Source organism: Hydractinia symbiolongicarpus, chromosome 7 (genome assembly GCF_029227915.1).
Source record: "Hydractinia symbiolongicarpus strain clone_291-10 chromosome 7, HSymV2.1, whole genome shotgun sequence".
NCBI lineage: Eukaryota > Metazoa > Cnidaria > Hydrozoa > Anthoathecata > Hydractiniidae > Hydractinia > Hydractinia symbiolongicarpus.
Genome location: NC_079881.1, coordinates 3,975,785 through 4,000,852, shown reverse-complemented (window position 1 = coordinate 4,000,852; position 25,068 = coordinate 3,975,785). Strand labels below are relative to the sequence as shown.

Below are 25,068 nucleotides of genomic sequence, written 5' to 3'. Positions count from 1 at the left end.
AAATTTATGTTTCCAAAGTGGATGTTTTTTTTTCTAACAAATGATTAAACTTGAAAAAAGTAATATTCAAGTTTAAATGTTAGTTTAAACATATTGTTCGCATTGGGCCAATTTCCTTAGGCTGAGCCAACTAACTTATTTTAGAATTCATGGCATCATACTTAATCTTTAAAACTGTTTGTCAAACAACACATTTTGATCCGTGTTTCAAAGATCTATGCAATAAAGGGAGTAGATTAACAAATTGTCAAAAAGTAATTTTTTGGTATATTGACGAGTCGTCTTGGACATCATCGAAGTACATCTTCTCACAGGCCAATTAACTAGTAAAAACAATAAAACCATAAATACATGAAGAGTTTGCGTCTGCAAAACATTTTATAAATAAAAAATAATTTAGATTTTTTCTTTATTTTTTAGATATTTCAACAGTTTGATGCAACTGATGATGGTGTTATCGATTTGGATTACTTGCATGAGGTATGAATGAAAATTACTTATTCTTTGATAACAGTAATGCAAATTCTTTGTTACTTCCATTGTTACATTGATAATCTGATGAGGTTATGTTAAGTTTTATTATTCTGTGCAATTCCACAATATCAACCTCTGCCAACTTCCTGTTCACATGAGCACCAGAAATCCTTGTGTATACTTTTTTTTAAAAATTATGAAAAAGTGACCTATAAGTTTTAGTAAATTTCTCTAAAACCTTCATGCAATTTAATGTGGTCTTTTGCAAGTGTTTTTGTATGATTGCTTGTGCCAGACTTAAAAACATTTATGATAAATGATTTTGGAAAAAGGAAATAATTAGCAAGGATAGATGTGTTAGGTGGACTACATAAATATATTGTGTTTAGGACTAAAAATAGGGTTGAGTAGCAAATGCAAAGGCAAAACTTGTGTTTAACCATCCCACTATTCATGCACTTCAATAACACCAGTTTTTAGGATAACTTGTATGGTTTCTTTTTAATTGACATAGTTTATAATCAGTGTCCTTTTCGTTAATCATCAGTATTTTATGTTCAAACAACAACTGGCATTTTAAAGCAAAGCATAATAGCAACAGAGACGAATCATTGTAGTTATTACAACTCTCTATTACAAAATCTCAACAGAAGAAAATTTGACTATAACCTGAAATTTTCCTGATGTCTGCTTTATGACCTACCATATTATGTCCTGACAACCCCTTCAACTTTCTCCATGAACTAATTTTACATATATGTTATATTTCTAATTAAAATTTGTGATATTAAAAAATGTATAATATTTCGTTATTTTGCGCTGAATTCAATTAGCAAAACGAAAACAATTTTCTAACTTTAATTTGTTTAGATGCTGGATCTTTCAAATAGATCTATTTCTGGTTTCTCAGGGGTTCGATCTGATCTGCAAGCAGTTAACAAGTTATTACAAGATTGTGTGATTGCTCCAGGTAATGATGGTATTTTGTGTTAAATGATTCTTACCTTGATGAGGTAGCTTGAAGGCTTCACCAATCTTAATAGTATTGTATTGATTACTGAAAGATAACAACAGAATTAACATAAATTGCAATATCAACATTTTGCACGTACTGTAAACGGAATATATTTTATTTATTGTAAACAATTGGTTCATTTTTTAACCTGTATTCCTCAAGTAGACTCTTTTCAGAAAAAAATGGTGTGTGTGTGTTGCATTGGTAAACTTCTCATAAAGTTTGGCATTCTTCAGATGTTATTTATTTGTGTTGTTCTTAGCTTTTACAGCTTGTTTTGCAGTTGTTGTTGTTATTGTGCTGTTTCTGTTATTGTTGTATTTCTCCTGTATTGAATTTACGCTACTATTGGTGTGGTGTGAAAAGAAATATTAAAAATGTTATTATTTCCTAATAAAGCAATTTCTTTACAGGCTTTATTGATGCCTTTACAACTGGTAAAACAATTCAGAACAACCATGGTCAGAAAATCTTTAAGGTAGATAGCATTGTATTTACATATAGGTAAAATATGGATACAATCAAAAACTGTAAGATTTTAAAAATTCGTAAAAACAGCAAAATGATGAATTTTGTGCTAGGAAAATTCTAATTTTGTTGCTTATACTTTGATTTTTTATAACTTAATTGAAACTTATAGTGCTAACAATGTTTTATAGGGAGAACTGAAATTGTGGCTTAAGCTGGTTAGGTATAATGGATAAAGCTTTACCCAGGCACAGTTTCAATTCGTATCATGTTTTTTTAAGCATAGGATATGAAAATAATTATTAAAAAAATTTGGTTGTTTTTCTTTTAGTTTTTATCACAAAATAGAGCATTGAGCACATCAATGCCTCTACCATCATTACAAGGATTTATCACGTCAACAGATATGCGTCTGAAAGTTCTCAACACTCATCTATCTGCATTAAAAGAGCGAGCAGACAGTAAAAAAAGAGAGCCACCTCTTCAAGCAGATGAAATTTTGAAACCAATTAATCGTTGTTTTACATCAGTAGAAGTGTCTAGCAATAGAAATGATGCTTCAAAGTAAGGAAACGATTTAAGAGATTATTAATTCTCGAAAAGCACTATTTTTCAAACACCGCCATTTTACACATGTCTACTGCAGGGTCTTATGCTATGTTCTTACTCATGATTGTAGCGTTGTGTTAGCTCTATACTTTATATTAACAGGTTAATTGATAATGAGAGTGGGACATATTGGCAATCTGACGGTGCAGCTCGATCACATTGGGTTAGGTATGTTTTGATTTGGTGATATGGTAATTTAAGTACATGGTAATCTCAAAGTAGAAACAGCTAACTCTTTAATAACTTTAATAACGAATTCCAATTACGAAATTAAATTCTGAAATTGGTCTGTAAGGTCTGTAATAACTTTAAGGTCTGTAATAACATTTTGATATTTCTATGTATTTTTCTTTAAATATTTTTATTTTATTAGTTATGCAAAATGTAAACTGCAAAATAATAAATAATAAATTTCTCATTACCTAATCGTACGAAATCAGACCTAAAAAATTTTTTTGCGTAAATCTTATTATCCCAAATTTATTGTATTTATCACTTACTTTCCTTAAAAGGTACAGTTTAATCAGTTTCACATGGTACATACAACACTAAAATAACTTTTGGTCTGCTTTTTGGAAAATATTTACCTGTAAAATAACAACACATTTTTAGACAATCCCACCAAAGCTAAAAACATATTTTAAACATACAATCTCACCAAACCTAAACATTGGTAGAATAAGAACTTATATTTAGGCTTACAATCCCGTCCAACGTAGTCATTAAGCAACTGTCCATGTATGTTGTTTCGTCGGATCAAAGCTACATGCCTCATCACGTTGTTGTGTATGGTGGCCGAAACGAATCAAACTTACGAGAACTCAATGATGTTCATATCCCCAAGTAAGGAATTGTTTTTAACCTGTTTAATGAAATTCTAACAAGTTGGTGGTTTTACATTGCTCTCTTGTTGAATTTTAGTCACATCACTGGGGATTTTACTTTAATAGAAAACTTGAAAGTGCCTTTCGCAGGTAGTATTGCATTTGTTACTTGCTACACCTTAGATTGCCTAAAAACCGAGTGCTAGGCCATTTTGTACCTAAAGGAAATAAATCTTTTCGAGAACTTATTTCAGGCCGTTTTTAGCTAATTTTTTAATTATTATACAAAATTTGCAAAAACGAATTCCCTCAAGGTAGGAATCCAGCATATTGTTACACTACACACCTAAAACAGTTTTAATTTGGACATTTTATGTTTAGTCATACAGATATCGATAAAGCGATGTCATAGTGATGGATGTGACACACGAATACGACAGATAAAAGCCGTAGGATACAGGTGAAAATTAGGATTTCTCGTTTACATAAGTGGATTTTTTTAAATGTCATAGGCAGTGGTTGTTACAGTCAAAAGATACATTTTAAAAATAAAAATTCTTAAGGAAAATATTATAAAGTGTAAATTTAACTACACAAATTATTTTTGTTTGTTTAATTATATCTTTTTTGACACAGCACTTATTGATGTATACATTTCCTATACAAGCTTTTAGCATACATTTTCACTAGTTGTGCCCACCATAATATGTTGTAGATGTTCTTTTCTGTACTTTCTAATTTCCTACCTTACTCCTTTATGAATCTTTCAGGGTTGTAAAATCAAAAGGTGTTAGTGTGATGGACTCAACAGCAATGTGGTACCTCTCTGTATTGGCTTCAACTGCTCAAGCCACGTTACCATTTGCACCACACCTACGTGAAACCATTATTGAACACACCAGGTATGTTTTTGTTACTTTTATTTCAGTGTTTCTTTTTTATCTACAAACATAATTTTTTTTTATATTTTCTTTGGCTCATCTTAAAACAATTTGTGGGGAAGTAAATAGCCTTTAGCATTTTCTTGTTGTGTTTACTTTCCTGTATAACAGCACATTTAAAAAGAATTACTGTGCTGATGTCATCGTTTAAGATTAAGATCTAAATAACTTAAGATACCATATCGTATTTATGACAATTTGTGTGTGTTAAGTACACAAAGAGCATAATTGATTAATTGTGGGAAAAATCGTAAAAATTTGTCCCTGTTATTTTGAATAGAAATTTAGTTACAGTGAAAGAGTTATGTATTTCCTCTAGCTATTTCATTTCAGAACAGTTGATAATCATTGATGCTTTTTTTCTTTTTTTCAATGCAAGCCAATTGTTGTCATATCAAATGCAATGATAATGTGTACATCACTGTTAAAATGTGTTTCAAAATTATTCCCCTCCCCCCCCCCCCCCCTCCCAAAAAAAAAGAAAAAACAAAAAAAAGATGAATGATAGTTAAAGAAACCAATGTTATTGTAAACTCCTATTTAGGCTGTCACTGTCCCATATGGCACCGCTTTCACTGTCCTCGTCATCAACTGAACGACCTGGTTTCTTAAGCAATAATGTCATGGAACAGATGGAGAACTTTTTGCACTCTATTATTTGGTATGTAGTTTCAAAACAATGGTTGTACCATCTTGTAGTTTTGTTATAGTAATTTTTTTTTGTTGTTGTGAAGCATGGAGGGTGTACAACCACATGCAGATGAACTGATAGTTCTGTTGGAATTCGCTTTAACTCGTGGTGGTCTTGGAAGTATATTGGATGTTCTAACACTTGTGTTAGGTAGGTTTTGGTTCTGCTTTTTCTTGTAGTTTTAACGTTGCTAACTTCTCAGTACAAAGCAGACATATTTTTCAGTAGAAAAACATTTTAATGGTATTGGAAGTAGGCTGAGGTAATAAATGATATTGAACTTCAACTTATGTTGTATAGCTCATAAAGCACTTTAACAAATCTTTGAAATTTTGAAATACTCAAGGGACTTACGAATTTGTTCGAAATAACGGAAAGTTCGAATTCAGCGGCATTTGAATTAACAGACGTCTACTGTAGCGCTTTGTTGTCAAGATATTCACGTTTAAAGATTTTGACATTTAATTATTCTCCATAAATTATGATGGCATGTTGGCCCCATAGAAATTGTCGATATTTTCTATTGTCATAATTTTTGACCTGTGAAAGGATATGGATTCAAACTTTACCAATATAAAGGCATTACTGAAGCTAGAAACTTTGGATGTGTAGTAGAATTTTGTGATTGCAACAATTTTTTTTAAAAACTGTCAAACAGATCCAAAGTTATAGAGTTATCAAACAAAAATTTAAGGGAACTGGTACAAGTAAACAAGCACCATTTTAAAGAATTTTTTTAATGTTCTTCTTTTTGTTCCTGTAACCCTTTTATGTTGCTAAAGTTTAAATCTACTTTATTCCATGAGGCAGAAAATTAGTTTAATTAGATCCCCATTCTTAAAGTGTAACGTAAATATTCAGGTCGTTAAAAAGTTACTAGTTAATATAAAACCCGTAATTAAAGTCTAAAAATTTATTTTTCTAGCAATCGCAATGCAAAGCTCAACACACACATACTTCCTTCTCCTTCTGTTTGATTGAAAAAAAATTAGTATCCTCACGCAATGTGGTTTAAAGCAGGGTAGATGGCAGCTGAAATTGTAAATGTTTTAAAGAAAACTAGAGAAACTGGTTGTTAATGAACCCATTCACAATTATTTTTAATTAATTTTAAATTATCATTAGATAATTGACTTTTTTTTGGAAAGTGAAAAAGTTTAAAGAAATCCACTATTATATATTTTTGATGCCATACTTTTTTTCAGATTTCTCTACTTGCTCAGAAAACTGCTACAAAATTTTGAGTTCTATTTTGTTTTCACATAAAAGTGATGTATTAAATTATTATTTTTTACAAAAATGGAAACAAAACATTTTCTTTAAAAAATAAAATAAGTACAGTAAAGGAAGTAAACCTTTTACAATGTCAGCAAATAGAAATAAAATCTCAGCATGTGTCTTAACTCTGTTGGTTTACTTAGTGAGAATTCATATCAACTACTTCAATTGATTCCCATTGGACTTGCATAAACTTAGTTCAAGTTTCAGAAAATCATGACCTAAGTGAAATCTTATTCTTTTTCAAATCTTAAAATGATTTGGAAAGTTCAAGATAAATTCCGATTTGGAAATTGTTGAAGCATCTACTAGTACACAATAATTTTAAGATAATGTTATTGCATAAGGTGAATATGTAAAATTATTTACAAGAACTTAACATAACCACTATAAGCTGCTTTATCTTTAAACAAGAATGAGTATATTCTTGTTTGAGAGAATAATTTAATCTTCTAAATACAGCAGGATTTTTAGGCATGTTATAACACCCACACACATGGTATTTGATTAAGGCGTGCTATTGATAGCACGTGCAAAATTCTGAATACTGAATGTTGACCATTGTAGCACACCTGAAAGCACACCTAAAACACTTGATATGTGCTGTTTGCTGCAAGTATGCGAAAAAGCCTGAAATAGTGGAGTATTTTAACCTCATGTTCACTAAATATCAAGTAAAGGCATAATAGTTGTTTCATGTATTTGCAAAAGTGAGTTTAACATGTTTTTTTTTTCTTCTTCACAGAACAAATAAACACTAACTTCAAATGTGTTCCTTTAATAAATAATCTGCTGGAAACAGAAGAAAAAGCCACACGTAAACATGGTAAGAAATCTTCTATTAAAAAATAGCTAAAAAATAATTTTTCAGGTTTTGTTTTATTTGATATGTTAATTGAAATTTCTGTTTTTTTGAACTCCTGAAAAAAAATCAAAAATTTGTATTTTTTGAAAATAGGGGCCACCAATTCTCATGTGATATTGCAGTATAGATGAATCCATTGTGATGAGGATGGTTCCTGGTGTCTTATTTTGTTGTCACAACCAAATGTACATAACGTTTATCACCACTATTTGCCCAGAGTATTCTGTTTCTTTCGGTACTATTATTAATGAGAGTTTTGCAAAGGGATTCTAGTGCATTTAAAACTCCCACACTGGAAGCAAATGTTCCACCACAAAGCCACCAGTCAGAAACAGCAACACCATGGAGATATCATATAATAAACTAAAGCACATTTATTACTTTTTGGGGTTTAATTTGGACAATGAAAGAGTCTGTTTTCTCATTTGCATTGTGTGGTGTGATTTATTGTTAAACAGGATTGTAGTTTGTGGAAATTAAAAATGTGAAGTTCTGTCCGTTTTTTTAGCCAGTTGCATCAAAATATTTCGAAGCTGGTTGTATTTCGTCAATGTCACACTAAGTTTAATTCAAGAAGAAATAGTCATTACAAAATATAAATTTTATTAAGCAATATCTTAAAAAAAAAAAAAAGAGTTTTTGAATCATCATAAAAGGTTCTGTTGTCATTTGACAAAATACTCATTAAATATTTTCTTTATTTTATACACTTCTACAAGAGCAGTGATATGTCTTATATAAGCTCATATTCACAACCAAACAACACAATAATACATTGTTAACACAACTTACAGATGACAATTATATATTATGTATTATGTATTATGTATCCTATCAAAATTAAGTTGAGAATGAAATCGGTCTTCTTTCATAAGTAATTGTTTTGTTTGGTATTTGCAACAATTGACCTCATTCAATTTATATTGTGTTTAGGTCAGAAGCTTTCAGTTGTTATTCTGAGTTGTGATGGTGGATCCAAGGATGCCATGACTAACCCTTCGAATGTCCTGTCAGAGAACTGGAAAACGGATAGTGAGTACAGTATTTAAGGGAAACGTGAAAATGAATTTGTGGACACTAAAATTGTTTTTTATTAAAAGAAGTTTACACTATACTTAGAACAGTAATTACTCCCCAAACGTAGCAAGATTCTAGTAAATAATTTAACATTGATTGATTGTTTTACTAACTTAGCTGCATAGTTTCAAGTTGGTTCTCATGTAAGTTCATTCTATATGACTTCAAGAAAGTGCCATTTTCAGTAATTTGACCTTTTTCTCCTATTCCTAACCAGTATTCCAAGAATATTATTTAATTTTTGTATATCTTCTTTTAGCTTATCTAACAGCCACTGGCAAAACAAAATGTAACATGGCTTTTGGACTGAAGACAGGAAATCTTATCCAGTTAACGCGAGTTTTTATGAAGGTTTGTTGTATTTCCTAAATATTTTTTTTTTGGTAAATATTTATTCTGTATTATGTACAATTACATAATGTTGCGTATTATTTCAACGCACCAGATTTTTTTTTCATACAGTTTCATATGATTTAATAAACATATTAAATATGTGACATGGTTTGCGATTATCAACCGTTTGCTTTTTAATTTTATTTGATATTTTAATGGCGTCAATAACACATTATAACGCTGACTGTAAAAGTATACCAGTGTTAAAGTTCATCTTGCTTACTTCGAACTGATTAGGCTCATCATTTAGAAGCGTTATAACGGCGTTGATAACGATGTTACAGATTTCACAAAATTTTGAACGACTTTTTTCTACGTTCTACATTTCTATGTTCGAACATTGCTGAGACAGACGTTCCAAAACTGTGACTTCTGACCGTTATAACGCTTCTTAAAACGCTTCTTTACAGCCACAGTTGATCATTGAAGTGTTATACAGGCATTATAACGCCATACACTTAAAAGCTTATTCTAACCGTTATAATGCGTTATAAGAACCCTCTTCTCCATCATTTCACATTATACGATCCACAGATCTTTTTGCTTTCTACAATCCTGTTTTCATGATTTTCAAACAATTTACGCCGATCTTTTAGCTTTCTACGATCCTGTTTTTATCTTACGATTCAAACAGGTTTTTAACAAGATTGTTATCGACAAAGTGAAACATATGCAGCTACTATGATTTAGAACGCTTGTTCTAAAAATAGTAGCTAAACATAAATGGAACATTGTTTATAGTACTACTTAAAGGATTTGTAAGTAGTTTTTGATATATTAGTGTATCTGAAAGCTGTGCTTAATTAGAATTGATTGGAGGGCCTTGCAGAAATTGCAGTCATGCCACCTCTTGCAGTATAATTAAAGAGGGCTGTTGTATGCGCAAACACAAAATCCACAATTTCTGTACAGAAAGATTCGGGTCCAGATTCTTCTACACAGCATAAGATTATGTGTTTTTGAGAATATATTATTTTTTTTAGAATAAGGTATACTTTTACTATGAGATGCTGTCAACATGTTAGTAAAATCAAAGCAGCGTTTTTCAAGTATGCAATCAAAAATAATAATTTTCAACATTAAAATTTAAAACAAAGAAAATAATTTCAATCTATGTTTTTGTAAAGAATATTTGACTAAATACTCCTTATAATCAAACATGTAAAAAATTTCAGACATTACTCCATTAAGGACTGTCACTAAAGTGTTTATTTTATACGCTGTGCTGAGCCTAGTTTATTAAAAATTCATTTTGAACGTAGCTGAGCTGTCACTTTCTACAGGCTGTGTTAGCTGACAAAAACACTAATTTTATCATGCTACACTAAGCTAAACCCAAAACAATACTCAAATATTTTTAAAATGTTTTGCTTCGCTTCTCTTTAAATACCTAGCACTAAATAAAATTATTCTTAACAGGTGGCCACAAAGCAGTTAATAAATGTATACATATGTATATATAAAACATCTGGAAAAAATTTCAAGGCTACTCATTAACATTAGCATAAATACAATAGTTATTTGCCAATATGGCCTTGACAAAGTGACTTAATTTGAATATGATTATCGTGTTAGTAGCAAAAAAAGTTTGTATATTTAAACACAGTTAAATTGGTGTACATTCGTAGCATGCAATTTTTGTACTTCCACGAACAAAATGTTCCAAATCATTGTCGTATGATGTAACATGTTTGTTTTTGTTTTTGTTCCAACAATAACATATTATGCTTGTTATTAATACCAATGTCAAGAAGAAAACAATTACCAATAAAAAGAAAACCTCTGCGATGGTGCAGCTGTGATAGTGAACACCTGCATAATGACACCTATTTTGAAATATATCCAAAAGATTTCCATCCTTGCATATTTCCTCGTTCTTGCACCAAAAACAATGACTTTTTTGGATGCAATCAGTACACACACTCATGCTATGGCATGTAGCCAGGACAGTGTTGTTAAATATTTGTTGGTCAAGCCCTTTGCCATAACAAATAACGAAACTAATTTTCATCAGCAGAAACAGGATGTGCAGTTCCATGATGTTGATGTGTGTTTTTTTACTTCTTTTCACAAGTTTGACCTCTTATACATACAACATTGTTATTATATTTCAATTCATCTTTTATAAGCATTTTTGTCTGAGTAACTTATAAAATTCAGAGGATTCATTTTTCAAACATTTTTTATTCTGATTATCTTTTTCTGACACCATGTGAAATCAGATAGTGCTTTGGTATTTTGATTCTTTAAACATCTGTGCAAATTAAATACTAGTTTTTGAGGTGAAACTGTCAAAATAGACTCTTCATTGACAGCAACACCATTTTTAACTTTTCTGCAGATTTTGAAATTTATGAAAGTAAAATTTTATGTAGCTAGGTGTAAATAAAGTCAAATATCTTAAACTAAATTATGCATTAAAAGTATATTAAATTCTAAATTATTTAAAATATTATTTAATATTATTTAAAAAAACTAAAAATGTTAGTTACCAGGAATAAAGATTATACCCTTCTTCTTAACATATCCTATTTGCTAGCAAAAAGTGGTAACTAAGCAACATGCCAATTAAACAAACAAAACAATAAAGCGGTCATTAACAGTAACAATATTGTTATTGAAACATGACAAGACAAACAGGTGGACCTTTAACCTTTTTCTCTTTTTTATTCACTGTAGCTATCCAAAATAATATCTGGCCCTTTATTATTATTTTAAAATACTGTTTATACATTTCATCACCTGATTTTGCCAAAATCAGCTGCGAAACTGGAATAAAGTAGCCAACCTTATTTTTTCAATTTTCTGTTTAAAGAGAAAGAGTAAAGAGCTGTATTTCTTTATTTATTATAGTAAGTTGTTAACAACCACTGTTATTTATGGAAAAATTAATTTTCTGTTATCATGACGTATTTTGATATAACCAGAATATATCAATGCTCTTCAGGAGGAATTTATTTGTTTACTATGCTCATCTGCTTGTTTCAGACCTCTTTAATTTTTAGTGAGGAAGCTCGTAATAAATTTTGGTTTGTAAACATTCTATATGGCTGAAAATTTATTTTGTTTTGGTGATTTGTTTTCAAGTTATTTGGCCTCAAAGCTGTAAGTGCGATGAAATGGCTTCCCATTGTTTCAAAAATCCTATTGACGTCATTCTGATGAATCAGCATTGCAATAATGTCGAAAATTAACAAAAAAACATATAGAGAAAATGTATTTCAGTTATCAATTTATTGTTTTTATGTTATTATTTTTGTTAATTTTTAAATTTAATTTCGTTATTTTGACAGTGGCATTAATATTGTTGCTGTTTTGTTCGTTTGCATAAAAAAATTAATGTATTGTTGGAATTAATGTGTTATCGCTAGATAAAATTTTTTCTTTATTACTTCATGAATTTTTTTATGTTTTTTGTTTTAGATTTTAAGCTACCATTTTTATTAACAAGGAGCAATACAGACATTGTGTCTGTCGTTAGGGGGGCTAAACCAATCAGAAATAATTTAAATCTCTTTTCATTAATGTGTTGGTGTTTGAAGTGGCAAAAATTTATGAAGCTTATATTTTGAAAATAATATAAAGAGAATTTTTCATAACATTATTTTGCTTCAAATGTTTATGTCATTTACAGGATTGTTCAGTGTATGATATTTTTATATCTTAGTTATCTAAAGGGGCAATTGGACCAAAGTCTGGCTTGATATTCGTCTTTGATTCCGATAATATGTAAGTATTAGCACATTGCACGAAATGCTGTTTAAACTTAACTTTTGCGTGAAGTCATTTTTTCCCCAAGTATCTCGAAAGTGTAGTTGTTAACTAAATAGTTAAATTTGTGCACCTAAAATTTCTAGAAAGGATGAGAGTGGTGAAACATTATTTCAACCTTTAGCGGAGTACGATGATTGGACTGAAAATGACTTTAGACAACTTAAAGCAAGGTTTGTTCTTTTTTCTTTTTGTTTTTTTTTTTTTTTACAAAGGCCCAAATTATGTATGGCTGTATGTTTTTGCATGTTTTTGAAATGTTTTGTCATACATTTTTTGTCATTTCTTACAAAAGAATCTGCATAATGTAAAGAAATAATCTGTGCTAAGAATTTGTTTAATTCTTTTATTGCAATTTTCGACAAAAGACCAGGCTAGCAACTTCTACAATGAAAATACTAGGGACTGACGAAATTAAAATCTCCTATTCTTTTCCTGTTGTATAAAGAGATGCAACTAGCCTTGTTATATTGACTTAATCTTTAGCTTTCCTAGTTGCTGTTGACTTTAAATACAACTTTTTTTCTATTTCTTCTACTTTACGACATTTCACATGTGAATTTTTTAAATATTTACTAACTATGAAAGTTATGTTTATTTGTTGATAATTTGTTATACTTGCATATTCATCTTAATTATCTGATCTGTAATTAATATGTTTTTCATGTAGGACACCACACAAAGGTGATTTGAAACCTACTGACCCAGTTGCGTTCTTTTCTGTGGATAAAGATTGGTGAGAGCGTGTTTTTAATCATTTTATTTGGCAAGCATAATTTTATTGTTTTGTTAAAGTTTTTGACTGCTGTATAATTGTTCTATCAGGATTGTTCTTTTGATTGTGTATATGTGAATTAATTGTTTATGCATAAAATAATTAATATGCATATGCAAAAGTATTGTGAATGATAAAAACAAAAGTTGCAGCGTGCAGTAATAAGTTGGCATGCTGTAGAAAAAAGCTCTCAAAAAATGCACAGCGTTGTAACAGAGAACGTAACAACAAGAGAGTTAAGAACAAAATACTATTGGTTTCAAGCTGTATTTTTAATTAGTAAAGTAATGACATTTTAAAACAGCAATAATGTGTTAATAATACTGTCAAAAAGGTTGTGTAATTTGTGATATATAAAGTTAAGTAACACAAGATGTATGACACTTTGATGTCATAATTGTTAAATATTTATAAGATGCAATAGTCAAGTGACATAAATGTTAATACTCTACTAAAACTGAACTAATCACTGAACATTCTAACAATTTTTTACTTAATACTTATCCTTATACATTTAGACTTCCTAGCTGAAAAACTTATTTGTGAATCATTATTATTTTATTTTGCTTCACTGGTCCTTTCCTTAAGAACTGAAACAGTCAAAGCTTGATTATTTATTTAAACTTGTTGTACATAGTATAGCAGAACTAATTAGAACTGACTGAAAATCAAACAACACTTAAAAAAATAAGGGATACATTTTTTCCAGTTATATTATTTTTAAGACTAAAAGTCGGTTTTAAGTTACACCAAGTAAAGTAGTGTCTGGACTGTGAAATATTTTGATAATTGATGTTCTGTATGACAGAGTTAGTGTTTATATTCTTTTTAATCTTAGGGCTGACGTGGATGTTTGTGTAGACTACCTTAAGACAGGCAGCGTAAGTTACGTTTTCACTTTCTTTGGTGTTATTCTTCAGTACTGTTCTAAATATCAAAATTTAACAATGTGACTTTTCCCAGCAAGCATGCCTGCAGAAAATATCTTCTTGTGTTGATTTTTTTCTAAAAAAACTCATTGTAAATGGATAAAATTTGTTAAACTGATTTTTAGACTATAAGATTCTTTTTTTATTGCATTTTCAGTGTGTGGCCATCAAGTTTTTGGGTCCAAGACAGCCTTCAGCAGAAAGACTGGGGATCATTGGTATCACTTTGTATGGTTATGAACAAAATGAAGACAGTGTTTCTCTGCAAAAACATTTGGTTAGTATTAGAGATTATCTCCCCTTTTGATCTCAGTACGTAAGTGAATTTCCCCCAAAACACCTTATCTTTAAAATTCCTATCCAGGTGCTTATTTGGAATTTTTTACTGGCAACTATTTTATTAAAGACTGAATCCTTTTGTGATGGATAATATTGAAATATGTGATAGGGACTTTAATCTTATATATGTATTAAATATTACCTAATATATTGCTTTATCTTTTTTTGATCAGCACTTCCCTTGCATTAGTGACCTCCTAAATGTCCTGAAATAGGAAGCCGGTGCTAATATTTTTTATTTCTAATTATTTTTATCATAGTTTTGATAGCCATTATTTTTTACAGGAATTTTGCCCTAGAGGTTTGCAAGACGATAAAGATGCCATAGTTTCTGGTACAACACTGTTTTTGCAAACATTGCAGTTTCTTCAGGTCATGTGCAGAGATGCGGTAAGCATTATGATTTTCTACATCAGTGATTTGCCAGCATGTGGTTTTTTTACAATCATAGGGATGTATTATTACTCTCATATTATCTTAAAGCATCTTTCAATTGACCTTTTAATGTGACTTACCATCTTTTGCTAGTAGTGTTAAGGTTTAACTTAATTCGTTCTTCACGTTTTGATTGGTTATACATTTCCATTGTTTTTTGTAAGGCTCAATTGAAAGGTTCATCTTCAAAAGATAGCAGTGTCCAGGAAAAGGTACGTTTTGTTTGACTAAGAGACATAGATGTATTGCATGAAAATGTGTAATCCTTAGATCTGTTTTGTTAGGATACGACAGTTGATGTTTCGGATGTAAGCATGGAACAAATTTGGAACATGCATGGATTAATTTCTGCAAGGTATACAACTTTTGCTGCTTCTGCACATTAGCATCTAAGCAACTCTTGTTCCAATTACATGAAGTTGTTTTGCATTAAATATACATGCATATAATTTAAAAAATGAAAAAAGAAAGAAATATAACTTAGCCATACAACTACTTTTAGGGATTTCGATATTCGAGCATCGAAAATATTATATGTATAGAATAAAGCTAAATTTTGCACTTATCTCGTTAAAAGATTTAACCCACAAAGCAAACAAGTTCCAATGTTATTTTATATCATTCACAGTATTTGACAACTGGACAATGTTTTTATGCGTTTTTTCTGTTGTCGGTTTACCAGGTTTTTTGTACTATAAATAGGTTTTATTGTTTAACCTTAGTGAAATGCCTGCTGAACAGTGTGGCATTGCTTTGGAGTTGCTTTTGAGTTTATTCCACATAGCACTTCCGTGTCTACGACCTACATCTCAAAAACAGCGCGAAAGTCGCAAAATGTTGCTAAAGGGAAAGAGATTGAAAGTTAAGGTGGAAAAAGAGGTTTGTAGGAAAGGCGGTAACTTTAATTATGCACTCTACACCTAAAACTTTTTGTTAGTTTTCAATGTCAGTTCAGGTCTTAAACAGCGGAAACTTAAAATTAAACAATTTGTTTTTTAATGCTGTAAAGGTACACCTGCTATAACACATGGCAGCTTTACTTGTAGTGCTTAATGTGTTTTGTTTTTCAAATTTCAGTTTGGAAAAAGCAAGCTTACATTGATTAGAAGAAGCCTGAAAATTCCCCTGAAAATCACTCCTTAAGCCTTTCCTGGCTTTTATTTTGTAGGGAAATGACTTTTCTTCAGAGGTTTTTAAATCACTTTGTAACATGGTCGATCAAGTCACTACGCCAAAAGGAATGCATAGTTTAGCTAAAGCCATTATCCTGGATGGTAATTAATTGTTATAGTTTTTACATATTCCATTCTGTCTTCATTTTGTTTATAAATTTTATTTATTTACTTCTAGGAGCTGAAGTTTTTTTCCCAGACGCACAGTCAAGAAGAGCCCATTTATTGTCTCTAGTTGATAAAGTTATGGAAGATGGAAAGGCTGTTTCCTTGTCATATACATTTGAATCCCTGTGTAGGTTTTTTAGTAATAAAGATGCCAGTGGACTGCTGGGCCTACCGGACAGCATACCACAGGTTAGTAAAGTCTCTTCTTGTTTGGTCATAACACTCTCTGCTCCCATCTGTTTAATGCAACTCTTGTAATGGTATTATCAAAATAGTCTTTCCTACCTTAAAGAAGTAATTTATGCAGAAAGAATTTTTGCAGAAAAAGAAAAACGACTATTGATACTAATCGTAGTAGGAAAACCAATTGTAGCAGTGTAAATAGTGCGATGGTAATTAAACAGGATAGTATTATCAAATTTATTGGGATTTCATATTCCTAGCCAGGTTATCCAGGCAATGTTTTTTTATTTGGCGGATCGGGCCATGTTAGATTTTTTTTTAAAGATTCGGAATGAAAGTTATGATAACTTCTTGCTACGAAATTTACTTCCCTTATGTATAAAGGATTGTTATACCATAATATTTGTGTTTATTTAGGAAAGCTTTCAACCTGAGTCAGTGGTCCATGTAATGAAAACTTTAGTGTCTGTAGCTTACAGAGAAGTTAGTTTTAATTTTTATTGCGCTTTTATTGAATACTGCTTCAAAATTTATTGCTGAGTGTTGGTAATTGAGATAAAACGTGTCCCAGGGATATAGATTTTCCGGAGCCACTTTTAATCCACCTTTAATGGCTTTTTAGACAATAGATTATTCCTGTAAAGTTACTAAATGTGGTAACAGGACAATATTGTAATAATTTACGTTCAAATACACAAAAATGTGAAACATTACACCATGATAATTCTGTACAAGTAGCTAAATTTGGAGCCACATGTATTATCAGATGTCGGTATTCTTTGATTTTTGTCAAAATATTGCTTAATAAAATCAAAATCTTTTGATTTTATTCATAGCTAAACCAAACTATTTTCTTGCTTCTTGTAACAATTTTTCAATTAATTTCAGTACAATAATACACCATTAGCTATTTGGTTCAGTATTTTATTTGTAAACTTGGTGTATAATTTACCGAACAGTTCAGGATCTAAAAGGGCTTTTAGAATTGCCTTAGTAAAAAGTAATATGTAATATCTTGATTTCTGTTTTGTTTGATTTTTTAGTGCACTTCACAAATCAAAGAAGAAGTTAACTGTGATATGCCTTCAAATTTGGTGTTGTTATTGTGTGCAATGCAAAAAAGTTTGCTAGCATGGTGTCAGTTCCAATGTTTGAACACCGAAGTGAAAGATGTGGCAGTACATATACTTGTTCAATGTAATTTTATTCCTTGTTTGTGCTTAACTCTATCTCTACCAAGAAATAGTTTTCGATTTGGGCCTAATTATTTTGATTTAGCTTCTAAACTACAAGTCTATTTCTTTGTCTGCACAAGACAATTACTATTAGTACTGTTTTAGTAGATACATCTGTCCTTGCTTTTTTGTAAAATATGTAAGCATTCTTTTAAAAGTTTTACTTCTCTAACGTTGTTACCATGTTTAAAAACAGTCTGCTGTCTAAATATTTTCTATGAATGCTATGACAGAGCAATGAAATTCTATAAATAAAGAATTGTACAGGAGAGGGTTAATTTCCAACCCGTCTTTTATACACTGATAAGTTTGTGATATAATTTAACATTATTTTTATAAGAATTTAAAGGATATTAACAAATCTATAAAATTTTAAATAGAATATTAAATATCTATTATTTCAATCACCCTTAGCTTAAGTAAATAATTAAAGCTGTTGAACTTTTTTCAGCCCTTTTATTAATTTTCCTATTTCTGGTGTTCAGATATCGACATGATTTGTGATAAATCCAATGAGGCATTGGGGTTGCTTGAGAATTCAGAAGAAAAAGTATGTGAGATTTTCAAATTTCTCCATTTTACCTATTATTTAATATTATCGTACACAAGAAGTGTAATTTTTCTAACATAATATATTGGGAATGGCTCAAAAAATAATTTGTTACAATGTTTTCTAGGAAGCTTATCTAGCGAGTTTGAATATTCATAATTGCATGACACTTATTTTTTAGGTAAAGCTTATTGTTTTGTTAGAATGTTCCTTCATATCAATTGCAATAAGACAGTTGGTAATTAATTCTTGTTTTTTGTTATCACAGATGGACTTCTGCAAATTTTTTCCCTAATATAGGGTTTTTTAAATACCCTCGTTACTGACAGAAATAATTTGCCTAAGTAGTTTGAACCATCTTATAAATTTTTAGGTTTTATTCCTGAACTTATTCTCCACCATTGATACTGACTGTATTCCATTACTGCGGCATTTACAGCCCTTGGCGTTTAAACTTGGTAAAATATCTGCCGCACTACCGGATAAGTTCTTGCAAGGTCATACTTATTCTCCTTCATCGAATCAAGAGAACACAATACTAAGAGAATGGGAAGTGGAATCTGAACATGAGTATGAAAACAACATGAATATTACCAAGGTATGATTTTTTATTTTTGTTATTTTTGCTGTGTTCTTAGATTTTTTTATTTGTTTGTTTTAGTTTTTTATTCGTTTTTTTTTAAACTCTTTACACAGATTAACAGGGAAAATAAAACCTTTGATGGGTGACCAGTTCTACTAGAATCCCTCAAAACTCCTAGATTTACGACATCATCTTAAATGTCCCAAACCTCTTAGATACTGTGACGTTGGAAAGCTGCATGAACAGGGTCATGACAAGACCCATTTAAAGCCAATGACCATTATACTTTAATGCTCTGTTAGCTTATAAAATATGTTAATTTTATCTGACTGCGTGTTCCTAAATCAAAGTTATGATGCTATTATCTATATTATAATACCTGTATACGTCTGCCCATCTGTCACGCAAAATGGTAGCTTAGCTGCGCAAGTAGCAAGACGCACGCAGTGCGGTATAAAAAGGACGGGTGAACCCGTGGATTTTTCCACAGGCTAACGACTAGTGAAGCTTAATTATCACTGTAAAACAATGGCATATGCAGAAAATTCTGTGATGAATTTTTGTACATAGTCGTTGATACAAACATATTTCCTCTTTATAAATTTAGTATTAAACCATCTTTTTAATTCTGTCCATTTACAGATGTTCATTATGTCCTAAAACATATCTTCAAAAAATATGTTGTATCTGTTTTACTTATTTGACCTCCTGAAACTTTTATTAAAATATGTAATTATGATAATGTTTGTTACAGGTTTTTAACTGTCCTGGATGTACCAGCTTTTGTGTTGAGTTTGATCCAAAATGTCAAACGGAGAGACGGTTAGTTGTTTTTAAATATTTGAGTAGATTGTTGTGAAGGAGCAGTTCAGTTAAAATATTGATGTTGAAAAAAAATAACTAATTCAAGCTGACATTCCAATTTTTTTTTAAAAAAGTGAGCTTTCGCTAACTCTTAGGTTGGCATGATCACTTAGATACTTTAAAATGTACAAAAAATAACAATGGTAGCAATAGAATTTTTGAAATAATTCCAAAGGCATTGATTTAACTAAATTATAAAGAATAGTTCGGTCACGTATAAGAATCCTCTCCATCAGAGTGAGTTTAAAGTCATTTGACTCAGGAGTTCAGATGGAAAAGTTTTGAAACATAGCAGGAGAGTGATCAGCCGTCAGAAAATGATCGAACACAGAAGTGGTCTGGGGACCAACTTTGATGCGTTTTCCAGTAAGAGCAGAAATACCTAAGTGCTTAGACATACAAACTTTAAAATGGTGCTTGGTTTTGCCATAATAAGTGACGTTGCAGCCACTACACCTAATAATTTGGGAATCTGTCCTTAAAGTAAAAGCAACTATTTAACTGTCTTTTGGAAGAGAAAATCAACCTGAGGTTACAATGAGGTAACTTCTGTTTAAATAGACGATTCAAACGCGTTCTCAGTTGTAATGAAATCTTACCTAAAAACAGTAAAACAAGAAGCAGCTCTTTCTTGGGAGCAAGGAGTACCAGATCTTTAGGTTGACCATATTTGATGAGAAAGATTCTGAGACAAAAGTAGTATGAAAACAGCGAAAGAGTAGCGAATAAATTAAACCTTGTTTGAATTTAAATGGAATAAACCTATAAAATTTGTATATACTCCACTAAAAATGAGTTTGCGATTTAAATTAGTCACAAACGTGCCTTGCCCATGATCAATAAGGACATCTAAAAATGCTAATTTACTATCATTTTCTTTTTCAAAAATAAAAGTTATATTTGCATGTTTAGAATTAAGATATTCATAAAATTTATGAACATCCTCAGGAGATTTAAATAAAAGAAAAAATATTATGTAGATATTCTATTTTTAACTGCAATTTTTGTGTGTCAAGGTACATTCGTATTATTTAGCTATGACTATTTGGAGTTCACTGATTCCTGTGGTCGTAAACGAAAGTTCGATCGAAATGTTGGGACAGATAGTTGGCCAGCTGTAAGTACACAAACCTTTCTACCTGTGTCACATTTCTATTTGACATGAAAAAATATAGTTATACTAAGGTTGCAATTCAATTCCATTTTATTTTATTTGTATGAAAGGATACTGTGTTTACTCTGTATTTTTATATCTTTAATATTCCCAATCTCTAATAAATCCACCTTTTTATTTTTTGTAATAATTCTAACTGACGTCTATATAGTTTATTTTTTGCTGGAATTCGCCAGCTGTCATGCTAATTTTACACAATACAGACATTGTAAAATTTGCAACTAACGCAATTTTACTGCTCCTCACCTGCCCCTTACATCTGCAAAAGCAGAACTCTGGCTGCTGAGAATTTGACAGGCGATGCTGTTTTGCCACTTCTAATAAAGATTACAGTTATCACACTTGTTTCCGAAAACTTTTGTCATATCTTTCTTGTTTTTTAGTTCTTGTTTAGTTTCCTAAAGGCTTATGAAATATGTAAACGAGAACATATAATAATGGCTGCAAATAATTTTCTGATATTTTTCCTGACATTGTGTGATAACTAATACATTAGCTTTTTTATTTCAAACACATTTTCTGAGAATTATGTTCATTATATCTTTTAGGTTGTTAGTTTTGAAGGTCAGAGACTCCACTTCCTTTTTCATTCAGATGGAAGCAATACTGAATGGGGATATAAATTCAAGGTATTGACTTCTATTAGGTAGCCATTGACTTTCTTTAGGTAGCCATTTCTCTGTTTCGTTTTAAAATGTCTTTTTGATTTTGATTTTGTATCATAGGTTTCCGCACTAGGAAGCCCAGATGTGGCAGTCAGTTGGATATTTGACCTTCAGTTAAATATTGCCAGATGTTTTGGAATTTTTTGCGGGAATGCTTTGAACTTTAAAAAGGGTAGGTGATCCTAAATTTGAAGAAAAGGTCCTATTTCACTAAGATTATCATAAACTGTATTAAATTTACATTTACTTACAATTTACCCTGAGTGACAAAATAAGTCTCCATGGCTCTTATTTGAAGTCTCCAGACCCCAGGGTACTTATCCGCCAAGGCACATATTCAGCAGGGATCTTATCAAATATTTTTAATACACTAAAACGTTAAAAAAATATTTGAATGGCAGAATATATCTTTAATATTTTAATACAATCATCTTTCATACTTTTTACATGCAAATGATGTACAGGTATTCTCCTTTTGGGTTTGACTTCTTTGTTTATAAACTTAACATCAATGCTTAGGAAAGGATAAATCATGTTTAGTTAAAAGAATTCTAGTGTGTTTTGTTGTTAAAAGAGCATTTTAAAATAAACTCAAGATGCAGTTGGGTGCGTTTATTTAGCAGACCTGCATCTTGGTATTGAGACCATATTACATTAGTCAAGGGAAGTTTATGTAGCTTAGTTAGTTAGTCAAACGCTTTAAACATTATGTCATTATGAATGAAATTCTCTTGCAGCACAATTTCATTTTAATGTGGGGTTGTTTTTATATAAATGTTTAGCTTTTGGTATGAACCTAACAAAATTTGAAGAGAATGAAGACGAACGTGCTTTACTTCATAGCGAGTTGTGGGGCTCCCTCTTTAGAGGTGGTTATATGGTTGGAAAATTGGAACGATCACTCTCTGGATTTCATGTAAGTAGATCAGTGTACACTTTTTCAGAAAGTCAAAAATTATCAGAATGCCAGGAAAAAGCCAGAAATATTAGCAATTTTTTCTATATGTTAAGTCAGAATCACTTTCATTCTTCAAAATTTTGGCATGGATTCAATTTTAGCATTATTTTTTGCATTTAAATATTTTCCATTTTTTTCTAATTAAAATTTGTTTTTGTCAAACAAAATTTCTCCTGCAAATTTTTCAGAAAAGTCCTGGGATAATCTTAATTTGTGAAAATGAGTTGTCACTCTGATTATTTCGAACTGGTAAACTTCTTCACATACATTCACAGAATGAATTGAAAGGTGTTAAAACAACACTGGCTCTTAGTCGAAGAAAACAAACGATTGATGCATCCAGACAGTTAGCCTTAGTTTCTCACTAAAATTGCAAGAATAATAGTAATAATATGATCACGACATTATCTTTCAGGGATGTAATCCATCTGATTCCAGTGTTAACTCATTCCTGTGCAGCATGGCAGCTAGTGAGGAAGGTCCTAGCAAAGAGTTTCTGGCCAGGTACCCACTCTATTTCATTATCATTTCTAAATTCTCTAATTAAATGCATTAGTTAATACTTTCTTGTAAAAATCTCCGGTTAAGTCGAACCTCGGATAACTTGAACATTTCTTAACTCAACCCATTTTTCAACCCCCTTAAACTTTTTACTAGAGAAAACGAAATCAAAGACTAAATAAGTTCTAGATTTTATTTTATTTTTGGCTTTTATTAACTCCTGGTGTAATATAGATCAATAATGTTGTCTGTCAAGGAAAATTTTATTTTTAAGAGACTTGCATGACTTTTTCAATCGCCAAGATGGCACCATTTCCCAGTGACTGTTGCCCATCTCTTGAAAAAATTGCTTTAACTTGAATTAAAATCTTATTTTAGACTAAATACAACTTAACATAAGCTTCGTTTGACTTGAACATTCATTAAATCGAGGTTTCAATTACCAGGAGTTGTACTTGTACTGTGCAGTGACCATGCTTTACAATTCTTCTTTAAGTGCATGTATCCCATACATAGGCTTGAAGAGCCGAGGCGTACAAATTTTGTATCATTTTTTATGAGTAGCCGAACCCTTCTGGATATACCATGAGTGGTAGTCAAAAGTCCTACCTTCAGAAATCACATATTGCTGCTACGTTTTTAATTCTTTTTAAAACTGTGAATTCCAAAATGAGAGTATGTGCAAAAATTTCCATTATTTATTGTTCCTAGGTGTCAGGTATTACACGTTGGTCACAAAATGGGTGGAGAATTATTTGATGCGGCAGTTAAGGCCGTGTTTGCTTCCCTGTTGTGGCATACTCAAGAGTTGCGAGACCAAATTCCAAACTTTTGTAAGTCTTCTTACAACACTTTAAATGCACAGCACTTAATAAGAATTTGAACAGTATTGTCTAGGTGTATGTATTTAAACTGCCAAAAGCTGCTTATAGTTAAAATTTGTACTATGTATTTCTTATGTTATTCTAACAAATTTATAATCAAACTAAAGTTAAACTGAAATTCTTGGGATAACAACTTAAACAATACCAAAATATTATTTTAGATACAGAATGTGTTTTATACACAATACTACTACATAGTTTAGGATCTCTTACTCTTTACAGTTGATGAAAGTGCTTCTTCAAAAGACATCCCACTCAGTATCATCAATGCTTACAATGCAGCAGAAAGTATTAGAAGACCATTAGTAAGGATAAAATCTGTTGTTGTTTTTTGTTTGTTTACATAATTTTTAATAAATATTATAAGTTATGCATATATACATCATGATTTTTTTATATAGCTTGAATGCCGTCAAAAACTTCTTGTGCAAAAAGAAGATGGTACATCTGAGAACGCAAACAAACCTTGTGATCCCGATAGTCCAGGTAAAAAGATACTCAATTTTTTTTTTATCAAGATATTCTAAATGATCACATCAAAACTGGTGTCTTATTTTAGAAAAAAAATAAAGGAATGTAATGCTTATTAATAAGACACAAAAAGGTCTTTTAGTAAAGTTTAGTGTGATATCATGTGAAAAAGTGCAAGTAACAGTATCATATTCACTTCCTTATGCAAAACTAATGCAAAATGCAAAACTATACCACATAGTTAAAAAATCAATTATCACACTTGGTTGTTTTGAAAGTACCTTACGAAAAAGTAGTATAGATAAAAAATCTATCACACTTGGGTAGAGGAGGTTGTTTTAAAAGTACCTTAAGGTGTTTAATATGCATTGATACTTGATTGTTTCACAGTGCTTACTCCAATTTTTAAATGCGTTATTTTTTAGTGACTTCTTGTCGTGAGAAAGCTCTCTTTTTGTTGAAATTTGCTGGCTTGTCCAAGTTTATGTCAAGGAAACAGGTTCTACACTTTATAACATTCAGTCTCTTTGTTTTCTTATTTTTATTTCTGTGTGTCAACATGTTTGGGTGATACAAGATTCCACCAATAGCAAGGATTAGAATAGTCATTTCAGATTTTTTCTGCATTTATCTTTATCTCTCTTACTGCCACGTGTTAAAAGGCAAAGGCTTTTTCCCCAAAATTGTTCTAATAATATTTAGTGGAAGCATTTAAATATTCATGTCTACTTGTTGCTACCATTATCCTTAAACTTATATTCTTTATTACATTGATC

At 30.8% G+C, this 25,068-nt stretch overlaps 1 protein-coding gene across 3 annotated transcripts in view; it reads left to right on the top strand.

The window, feature by feature from the left end:
- Positions 1-25,068, top strand: part of LOC130649471 (zinc finger ZZ-type and EF-hand domain-containing protein 1-like) — a 58,424-nt gene that overhangs the window by 6,708 nt on the left and 26,648 nt on the right. For all 3 annotated transcript variants that reach the window (XM_057455749.1, XM_057455748.1, XM_057455750.1), the window contains 40 exons: positions 421-480; positions 1,345-1,444; positions 1,903-1,967; positions 2,289-2,521; positions 2,669-2,734; positions 3,263-3,409; positions 3,488-3,540; positions 3,772-3,850; positions 4,161-4,292; positions 4,876-4,992; positions 5,066-5,172; positions 7,046-7,126; positions 8,099-8,197; positions 8,502-8,593; positions 12,303-12,364; positions 12,493-12,579; positions 13,077-13,142; positions 14,020-14,062; positions 14,268-14,387; positions 14,735-14,839; positions 15,049-15,096; positions 15,169-15,239; positions 15,607-15,763; positions 16,053-16,158; positions 16,235-16,413; positions 16,825-16,890; positions 17,451-17,604; positions 18,128-18,192; positions 18,374-18,430; positions 18,566-18,790; positions 19,530-19,597; positions 20,675-20,756; positions 21,362-21,442; positions 21,539-21,650; positions 22,261-22,394; positions 22,852-22,940; positions 23,649-23,770; positions 24,044-24,126; positions 24,223-24,307; positions 24,718-24,791. In XM_057455749.1, the coding sequence (XP_057311732.1) occupies positions 421-480; positions 1,345-1,444; positions 1,903-1,967; positions 2,289-2,521; positions 2,669-2,734; positions 3,263-3,409; positions 3,488-3,540; positions 3,772-3,850; positions 4,161-4,292; positions 4,876-4,992; positions 5,066-5,172; positions 7,046-7,126; positions 8,099-8,197; positions 8,502-8,593; positions 12,303-12,364; positions 12,493-12,579; positions 13,077-13,142; positions 14,020-14,062; positions 14,268-14,387; positions 14,735-14,839; positions 15,049-15,096; positions 15,169-15,239; positions 15,607-15,763; positions 16,053-16,158; positions 16,235-16,413; positions 16,825-16,890; positions 17,451-17,604; positions 18,128-18,192; positions 18,374-18,430; positions 18,566-18,790; positions 19,530-19,597; positions 20,675-20,756; positions 21,362-21,442; positions 21,539-21,650; positions 22,261-22,394; positions 22,852-22,940; positions 23,649-23,770; positions 24,044-24,126; positions 24,223-24,307; positions 24,718-24,791 (3,972 nt within the window). The remainder of the gene's footprint in view (positions 1-420; positions 481-1,344; positions 1,445-1,902; positions 1,968-2,288; positions 2,522-2,668; positions 2,735-3,262; positions 3,410-3,487; positions 3,541-3,771; positions 3,851-4,160; positions 4,293-4,875; positions 4,993-5,065; positions 5,173-7,045; positions 7,127-8,098; positions 8,198-8,501; positions 8,594-12,302; positions 12,365-12,492; positions 12,580-13,076; positions 13,143-14,019; positions 14,063-14,267; positions 14,388-14,734; positions 14,840-15,048; positions 15,097-15,168; positions 15,240-15,606; positions 15,764-16,052; positions 16,159-16,234; positions 16,414-16,824; positions 16,891-17,450; positions 17,605-18,127; positions 18,193-18,373; positions 18,431-18,565; positions 18,791-19,529; positions 19,598-20,674; positions 20,757-21,361; positions 21,443-21,538; positions 21,651-22,260; positions 22,395-22,851; positions 22,941-23,648; positions 23,771-24,043; positions 24,127-24,222; positions 24,308-24,717; positions 24,792-25,068) is intronic.